At 43.5% G+C, this 10000-nt stretch overlaps 1 protein-coding gene across 1 annotated transcript in view; it reads left to right on the top strand.

The window, feature by feature from the left end:
- Positions 1–10000, top strand: part of LOC123504017 (opsin, ultraviolet-sensitive-like) — a 13509-nt gene that overhangs the window by 2448 nt on the left and 1061 nt on the right. The window contains 7 exon segments of the mRNA XM_045254229.1: positions 339–454; positions 457–468; positions 1226–1398; positions 6743–6906; positions 8240–8301; positions 8304–8340; positions 9955–10000. The exon segment at positions 9955–10000 is cut by the window's right edge and continues 1061 nt beyond it. Of these exon segments, the coding sequence (XP_045110164.1) occupies positions 339–454; positions 457–468; positions 1226–1398; positions 6743–6906; positions 8240–8301; positions 8304–8340; positions 9955–10000 (610 nt within the window).

The raw sequence follows: 10000 nt of genomic DNA, 5'->3' as shown, positions 1-10000 counted from the left end.
TTTTGGAGTGTGTTTAGAGTGTTTTGATGACATTTTGACTGTTTTGGTGTGTTTTTAGGGTGTGTTTGTTTTTATTTAAGTGTTTGGATGTTTTGAGGATGTTTTGGGGGTGTTTGGAGGAGGTGTTTAGGTGTGTTGTGGGGGTTTAGAGGTCAATGTGGAGTGTTTTGCGTGTTTTAATGTGTCTTGATGTGTTTTGACGGGTTTAGGTGTGTGTGTGTGTGTGTGTGTGTGTGTGTGTGTGTGTGTGTGTGTGTGTGTGTGTGTGTGTGTGTGTGATGAATTACTAATATGTCCTCTCTCCTCATTTTTTCCTCCTCCTCCTCCTCGTCCTTCAGAACCATTACCAATCCTTTTGCAGCCAAGATGACACGTAGCAAGGCGTTCCTAATGGTGGTCGGTATTTGGATGTACGCAACCCCTTGGTGTTTGCTCCCTCTGTTTGGTGTTTGGGGAGATATGTTCCTGGTGAGTGTGCGTGTGTTGGGTGTGCTACAAAATAGAGATGGACCGATATGGTTCTTTCAGGGTGTGATTTGAGTGTGTTTTAGGGTGTTTGAGTGTGTTTTGGATGTGTTTTGTGGTGTTTTAATGTGTTTCGGGATGCTTGGCTGTGTTTTGGTTCATTTGGGAGTGTTTTGATTGCGTTTGGATGTGTTTTGTGGTGTTTTAATGTGTTTTGGGATGCTTGGCTGTGTTTTGGTTCATTTGGGAGTGTTTTGAGTGCGTTTGGATGTGTTTTGTGGTGTTTTAATGTGTTTCGGGATGCTTGGCTGTGTTTTGGTTCATTTGGGAGTGTTTTGAGAGTGTTTGGATGTGTTTTGTGGTGTTTTAATGTGTTTTGGGATGTTCATTTGGGAGTGTTTGAGGCGTTTGGATGTGTTTGTGTGTTTAATGTGTTTTGGGATGCTTGGCTGTGTTTTGGTTCATTTGGGAGTGTTTTGAGAGTGTTTGGATGTGTTTTGTGATGTTTGGATGTGTTGGGGTGTGTCTGGGTGTGTCTTCCTGTGTTTGCATAATAAAACACTTAAAACATACAAACACACACATGCACATAATTACAAAACACAAAAAAACACACTTTTAGGACACAAACACTTCCCACACCTGCCACACACACAAAACACCCCCAAAAATCACACTTAAAGAACACACACACCTACACCAACCCTACCACGCCTGCACCAACCCTTTCCACACCTGCACACACCTGTCCATCCCGCAGAGGGCTTCCTGACGACCTGCAGCTTCGATTATTTAACGGAAACCTTCGAAAACAGAGCATTTGTGGTGGCAATCTTCTTCTTCGCCTACATCGTTCCTGGAGTTATGATTGTATACTTCTACACTCAGATATACGGACATGTGCGCGCCCACGAGAGAGCCATGAGGGAACAGGTTAGTAGAGAGAGAGAGAGAGAGAGAGAGAGAGAGAGAGAGAGAGAGAGAGAGAGAGAGAGAGAGAGAGAGAGAGAGAGAGAGAGAGAGAGAGAGAGAGAGAGAGAGAGAGAGAGAGAGAGAGAGAGAGAGAGAGAGAGAGAGAGAGAGAGAGAGAGAGAGAGAGAGAGCGCAAGGGTCTATGGAGGCACAAGATTAATGGCCACAGTCTTCACTATTTTAACCCCTTCAGTACTGGGACACATTTTTACCTTGAGTTTTGTGTACCATTAGACCATTTTATTGACATTAGCAAGGGTGTATGGAGGGCACAAGATTAATGGCCACAGTCTTCACCATTTTAATCCCCCACATGAGTTTGTGAAGGTGTACAAAATCACCAAATAGTCACCACAAGGAATAGGGAAACACGTCATGCTACTGAAGGGGTTCAAACATAATCCACTACTAGAGTGAGTGAGTGATTGAATGAATGAGTGTCTGTGTGTGTGTGTGTGTGCAAGTGTAATTCACCTCGGTCATCTGCTGGTCACCCCGCCAGTCTTCCCCATTACGGAGTGAGCTCGGAGCTCATAGACCGATCTTCGGGTAGGACTGAGACCACAACACACTCCACACACCGGGACAGCGAGGCCACAACCCCTCCAGTTACACTCCGTACCTATTTACTGCTGCCTCAACACACCCTACACATTAACACACCACAACACACTCCACACACCGGGACAGCGAGGCCACAACCCCTCCAGTTACACCCCGTACCTATTTACTGCTGCCTCAACACACCCTACACATTAACACACCACAACACACTCCACACACCGGGACAGCGAGGCCACAACCCTCCAGTTACACCCCGTACCTATTTACTGCTGCCTCAACACACCCCACACATTAACACACCACAACACACTCCACACACCGGGACAGCGAGGCCACAACCCCTCCAGTTACACCCCGTACCTATTTACTGCTGCCTCAACACACCCTACACATTAACACACCACAACACACTCCACACACCGGGACAGCGAGGCCACAACCCCTCCAGTTACACCCCGTACCTATTTACTGCTGCCTCAACACACCCTACACATTAACACACCACAACACACTCCACACACCGGGACAGCGAGGCCACAACCCTCCAGTTACACCCCGTACCTATTTACTGCTGCCTCAACACACCCTACACATTAACACACCACAACACACTCCACACACCGGGACAGCGAGGCCACAACCCCTCCAGTTACACCCCGTACCTATTTACTGCTGCCTCAACACACCCTACACATTAACACACCACAACACACTCCACACACCGGGACAGCGAGGCCACAACCTCTCCAGTTGCACCCCATACCTATTTACTGCTAGGTGAACACGCCCCACACATTAACTCTTCTAATGGTTTGTTCTTCCTCTTTACTCTCTCCTCCGGGAGATAAAAGAAAAAGCGCAAGTTATTCGGAAATGAATAGCGACAACCGGGGATTAGATAAATACTTTGAGTGTAATCCCCGGTTGTGGCTATTCATTTCCGAGTAAGTTTTGTTTTTTGTTAGATGTCCCGGGCCTGTGATCGTGGTTTGAATTGTCCGTTAGTTTGAATTCCTCTCACCCTCCATACATGACACAGATAGCCCGGAGTGAACGGTCACTACTTTTACTCTCGATCTGTGAAGGGCTGTGGATAGTCAAGAGCCCTGACAGTAGGTGACCATCATCGGGATTTAAGGTACCAGGGGTCACCGCTGCAGGGGGTAACCATACAGTGTGCGGCGCCCTTTAAAGGGAAGTGCACTTTTACAGTGGTTGTACGGAGCTGGGGCCTGATTGACTGCTGCCTCTCTCTCAAGCGCCAGGCAAGGCTGCCGCACCACCTTTTTGACTCCACACTGTGTTTACATACATACTACACTACACTGCATACACGCACAGATAGCCCAGAGTGAACGGTCACCACTACTACTCTCGACCTGTGACGGGCTGTGTTTGGAGAGGGCCTTGTCAACCATTGATCATCATCGGGAACTAAGTACCAGGGATCAATGTTGCAAGGGTTATCAGCGTACGGCGTCCCTACAGGAAAGTATGCTATCTCAGTGGATTGAACGGAGCTGGGGCCTGATTGACTGCTGCCTCCTAGAAAGCGCCAGGCAAGGCTGCCGCACCACCCATTCCACATACACACTGTGCATCCACGTACACGTACACGTACACGTACACAATGCACACACAACATGACATTTACCAAGCGTTAACACTTTCCCCACACACACACACACACACACACACATCACACATTTCCTTTTCACTCTCTACTAAAATTCCATGTGATTTTTTAATATGACATGGCTTTGCCTTTTTTCCTGCCAGCCTCGGCTGGAGGGAGGGGTGGGTGGGGAGGAGCCTTCTGCTTTGCTGTCCTGTCTCTACCACTGGTAGTTAGTAGATAGTCTTCACAAACAGCCTAGTAAGGACCTAAGGGTCTGTTGCTGTTTGTCTTCCTTTGTATTCCTTTGTATTCCTCCTCTTAACATTCAAGGCACACTAACAATGCATATCCTTTCCTCCTCCTCCTCCTCCTCCTCCTCCTCCTCCTCCTCTTAACATTCAAGGCACACTAACAATGCATATCCTTTCCTCCTCCTCCTCCTCCTCCTCCTCCTCCTCCTCTTAACATTCAAGGCACACACTAATAATGCATATCCTTTTCTAGCTACTCCTCCTCTTCTTAGAAAGTGAAGAGGATAAAATGGCTAAAACACACACACACACACACACACACACACACACACACACACACACACACACACACACACACACACACACACGCCCGGTAGCTCAGTGGTTAGAGCGGTGGCTTCACAAGCCAGAGGACCGGGGTTGGATTCCCCGGCCGGGTGGAGATATTTGGGTGTGTCTCCTTTCACGTGTAGCCCCTGTTCACTGTTCACTGTTCACTGTTCACTGTTCACTGTTCACTGTCACTGTTCAGTGTTCACCTAGCAGTGAGTAGGTACGGGATGTAAATCGAGGAGTTGTGACCTTGTTGTCCCGGTGTGTGGTGTGTGCCTGGTCTCAGGCCTAGCCCAAGATCAAACAGTGAAACACACACACACACACACACACCTTGTTGTCCCGGTGTGTGGTGTGTGCCTGGTCTCAGGCCTATCCAAAGATCAAACAGTGAAACACACACACACACACACACACACACACACACACACACACACACACACACACCTTGTTGTCCCGGTGTGTGGTGTGTGCCTGGTCTCAGGCCTAGCCCAAAATCGGAAATAATGAGCTCTGAGGCTGTTCCGTAGGGTAACGTCTGGCTGGCTCGTCACACACTGCACCAGATCAAACACTCAAACACACACACACACACAATCGAGAGTCCCAGGAAGCGGCGAGGCAAATGGGCAAGCCTCTTAAGCTGAATTACGTCTAAGTAAGATAAAGAATGCTTAAATTACCACCACCACTATCACCACCTCCACCACCACCACCACCACCACCACCACTATCACCACCACCACCACCATCACCACCACCAAACACACCAAACACCACAAAACACACACCACACTCAAATAAAAAAAAAAAAAATAAATAAATAAAAAAAAAAAAAAAAAAAACACCAAACACCACAAAACACACGAATGGCCGTTTTATTCACCTGCCACAAGCCATTTTCTTTTCTTCCAATCTTGTTATCAAAGGCCATTAATTTTACCAACCACAAGCCATTTCCTTATCTTCCAATCTTGTTACCTATCAAAGACCATTAATTTATTCTACCAAAGGCCATTTATCTTATCAAAGGCCATTTATTTCATGTACCAAAGGCCATTTATTTAATCTATCAAAGGCCATTTATTTTACCAATCAAAGACCATTTCCTTATCTTCCAATCTTGTTACCTATCAAAGACCATTAATTTAATCTACCAAAGGCCATTTATCTTATCAAAGGCCATTTATTTCATGTACCAAAGGCCATTTATTTAATCTATCAAAGGCCATTTATTTTACCCATCAGAAGCCATTTCCTAATCTTCCAATCTTATCATCAAAGGCCATTAAATTTACCTATCAAAGGCCATTTATCTTATCAAAGGCCATTTATTTCATGTACCAAAGGCCATTTATTTTACCAACCACAAGACATTTCCTTATCTTCCAATCTTGTTACCTATCAAAGACCATTAATTTATTCTACCAAAGGCCATTTATCTTATCAAAGGCCATTTATTTCATGTACCAAAGGCCATTTATTTAATCTACCAAAGGCCATTTATTTTACCAATCAAAGACCATTTTTATCTTCCAATCTTGTTACCTATCAAAGACCATTAATTTCATGTACCAAAGGCCATTTATCTTATCAAAGGCCATTTATTTCATGTACCAAAGGCCATTTATCTTATCAAAGGCCATTAATTTAATCTATCAAAGGCCATTTATTTCATGTTCCAAAGGCCATTTATTTAATCTATCAAAGGCCATTTATCTTATCAAAGGCCATTTATTTCATGTACCAAAGACCATAAATTTAATCTACCAAAGGCCATTTATCTTATCAAAGGCCATTTATTTCATGTACCAAAGGCCATTAATTTAATCTACCAAAGGCCATTTATCTTATCAAAGGTCATTTATTTCATGTAACAAAAGGCCATTAATTTAATCTACCAAAGATCATTTATCTTATCAAAGGCCATTTATTTCATGTACCAAAGGCCATTAATTTAATCTACCAAAGGCCATTTATCTTATCAAAGGCCATTTATTTCATGTACCAAAGGCCATTAATTTAATCTACCAAAGGCCATTTATCTTATCAAAGGCCATTTATTTCATGTAACAAAAGGCCATTAATTTAATCTACCAAAGGCCATTTATCTTATCAAAGGCCATTTATTTCATGTACCAAAGGCCATTAATTTAATCTACCAAAGGCCATTTATCTTATCAAAGGCCATTTATTTCATGTACCAAAGGCCATTAATTTAATCTACCAAAGGCCATTTATCTTATCAAAGGCCATTTATTTCATGTACCAAAGGCCATTAATTTAATCTATCAAAGGCCATTTATCTTATCAAAGGCCATTTATTTCATGTACCAAAGGCCATTTATCTTATCAAAGGCCATTTATCTTATCAAAGGCCATTTATTTCATGTACCAAAGACCATTAATTTAATCTACCAAAGGCCATTTATCTTATCAAAGGCCATTTATTTCATGTACCAAAGGCCATTAATTTAATCTACCAAAGGCCATTTATCTTAAGCAAACACAAGCCAAATATTTGCTTTACCTACGACAGGCTAAGAAGATGAATGTGGACAACATCAGAAACACAGACAAGGAAGATCAAGAGAAGTCAGCTGAGATTCGCATAGCCAAAGTGTGCATGGGGTTGTTCTTCATGTTCCTGGTATCTTGGACACCTTACGCTCTGGTGGCGCTTATTGGAGCCTTCGGGAACAGGTGTGTGTGTGTGTGTGTGTGTGTGTGTGTGTGTGTGTGTGTGTGTGTGTTAGTGATGAGAAAGGAGAAATTGATAGGAAGTGGTGTTTTAAAAGGTGTGTTTTTAGTGTGTTTTGAGTGTGTTTTGATTTTTAAGTGTTTTTTTAGTGTTTTGGGTGTTTTTGAGTGTGGCAATGGATATATTTGAGTGTTTTGAGTGTGTTTTGGTTTTGAAGTGTTTTTTTAGTGTGTTTTGAGTGTTTTTGAGTGTGGCAGTGGGTATATTTGAGTGTTTTGAGTGTGTTTTGGTTGTTTTAAGTGTTTTTGAGTGTGTTTTGAGTGTTTTTTTATTGTTATTTAGTGTTTCTTTGAGTGTTTTGTGTTTTGAGTGTTTTAGATGTTTTTTGAGTGTGTTTTGTGTGTTAGTGGGTATATTTGAGTGTGTTGGGTGTGATCTGAGTGTTTGGGTGTGTTTTGAGTGTGTTTTGGTGTTTTGAGTGTGTTTTGGTGTGTTTTGTGTGGTAGTGGGTGTACTTGAGTGTTTTGAGTGTGTTTGAGTGTGTTTTGAATAGAGATATACCGAAGCATCGGTATCGGTATCGCAATCGGCAGTATCGGCCCTTTTTTTGCGGTATCGGTATCGGTATCGGTATCGGCTTATTTTTTGCCGATACTTCCAATACCTAAAAGGAATTTACTACTTAGTGATATATTGATGATACTAAATTAATATAATGCGGCGTATTGAGTTTCCGTGGTGATTACCGTATGTCATAGAATACTGTTTTCTGTGGTAATAAGCTAAAACCTCTAAAAAGGACGTGTGTGAAAGGCGTATAGGCTGAACTCCGGTATCCTGTCACACGGTCGGTAATGAGTCACCAGGTATATTTATAAGGAGCAAAAATATACAAAATTTAAGAAACTGGTATTACTTGAGAGAGAGAGAGAGAGAGAGAGAGAGAGAGAGAGAGAGAGAGAGAGAGAGAGAGAGAGAGAGAGAGAGAGAGAGAGCAAACGTATTAAGTATTGCACCATTTGACGCAAGAGTGAGAGAGAGAGAGAGAGAGAGAGAGAGAGAGAGAGAGAGAGAGAGAGAGAGAGAGAGAGAGAGAGAGAGAGAGAGAGAGAGAGAGTAAACCAGTATAAAAAAAAATAAATAACTACTACTACTACTACTACTACTACTACTACTACTACTACTACTACTACTACTACTACTACCACTACCACACCACCACTATGTACTCTGAATGACTCACCTAACTGTAACACTGCCCTCCTCCTCCTCCTCCTCCTCCTCCTCCTCCTCCTCCTCCTCCTCCTCCTCCTCCTCCTCCTCCTCCTCCTCCAGGGCGGTTTTAACACCTTTGACATCGATGCTGCCTGCTCTAAACTGCAAGATGGTGGCTTGTATTGACCCTGGGTGTATGCCATCAACCATCCCCGCTACAGGTCAGACTACTACTACTACTACTACTACTACTACTACTACTACTGCTGTTACCACTACTGCTTTTGCTTTTGTTGTTCTGTTACTACTACTACTACTACTACTACTACTACTACTACTACTTCAATTCAAAAGGGTAGGCATGCAGTCAGCAAGATCAGTAGAGCAGTTAACATGAAAATAGCGATAAAAGATAGCAAGAGATGCAACATTCCGGTGAGGAAGAGGTAGCGCAGTTGGAGGGGCGAGAAAAACTGGCAGAGACGCCTCAGAACACCTAACTGTCAGAAGTCGTTTTAGCAAGAGATGAGATGTGAAGTTTGCAGTTAAGATTGTGAGTGAAGGACAGACCGAGGATATTCAGTGTGGAAGAGGGAGGCAGTTGAGTGTCACTGAAGAAGAGGGGATAGTTGTCTGGAAGGTTGTGTCGAGTTGATAGATGGAGGAATTGAGTTTTTGAGGCATTGAACACTACTAGATTTTCTCTGCACCAATCAGAAATGTTAGAGAGATCAGGAGTAAAGCGTTCTGTGGCGTCCCTGCGTGATCTGTTGACTTCCTGAAAGGATGTGGTGGTATCATCAGCGTAGGAGTGGATAGGGCAACAAGTTTGGTTAAGAAGGTCATTAATGAATAATAGAGAGTGGGTGACAGGACAGAACCCTGAGGAACACCACTATTAATAGGTTTAGGAGAAGAACAGTGGCCGTCTACCACAGCAGCAATAGAGCGGTCGGAAAGGAAACTTGAGATAAAGTTGCAGAGAGAAGGATAGAAACCGTAGGAGGGCAGTTTTGAAATCAAAGCTTTATGCCAAACTCTATCAAAAGCTTTTGATATGTCTAACACGACAGCAAAAGTTTCACAGAAATCTCTAAAAGAGGATGACCAAGACTCAGTAAGGAAAGCCAGAAGATCACCAGTAGAGCGACCTTGACGGAAGACACACTGGCGGTCAGACAGAAGATTGTGAAGTGACAGATGTTTGAGAATCTTCCTATTCAGGATAGATTCAAAACTTTAGACAAGCAAGAGATTAAAGCTATAGGACGGTAGTTTGAGGGGTTAGAACGGTCACCCTATTTAGGAACAGTCTGAATGTAGGCAAACTTCCAGCAGGAAGGAAAGGTAGAAACATTATTACTATTACTATCACTTTTACTAATAGTGGTATGTGGTAAGGGGGGGAGGGGGCTCAGGTAAGATTAGGGTGGGGAGGGAGGAAGGCTAGTGAGGTTAGGGTGTTGGGGAGGGGAGGAGGAGATGGGGGTGTTGTTAGGATAGCGTAGGTTAGGGTGAGAGTGTGAGGGGGGGAAGGGGGTGGGCTGTAAAAGGGTGAAAAATATGTTGTTTTGATAAGTTTGTGGGTGTTTCAATATTGCTCTCTCTCTCTCTCTCTCTCTCTCTCTCTCTCTCTCTCTCTCTCTCTCTCTCTCTCTCACCACTTCCGTTACAAAACTTCCCCTGCTTATTCTCTCTCTCTCTCTCTCTCTCTCTCTCTCTCTCTCTTGTTCATGTGTATATTATTACCATTATTGTTGTTATTATTCACTAACTTGTTTATCTCTCTCTCTCTCTCTCTCTCTCTCTCTCTCTCTCTCTCTCTCTCTCTGAAGGCTGGAGCTACAGAAAAGACTGCCTTGGTTTTGTATCCACGAGGAA

The sequence above is a fragment of the Portunus trituberculatus genome, chromosome 2 (genome assembly GCF_017591435.1).
Source record: "Portunus trituberculatus isolate SZX2019 chromosome 2, ASM1759143v1, whole genome shotgun sequence".
Lineage (NCBI taxonomy): Eukaryota > Metazoa > Arthropoda > Malacostraca > Decapoda > Portunidae > Portunus > Portunus trituberculatus.
This window is presented reverse-complemented; position numbering and strand designations above follow the sequence as displayed.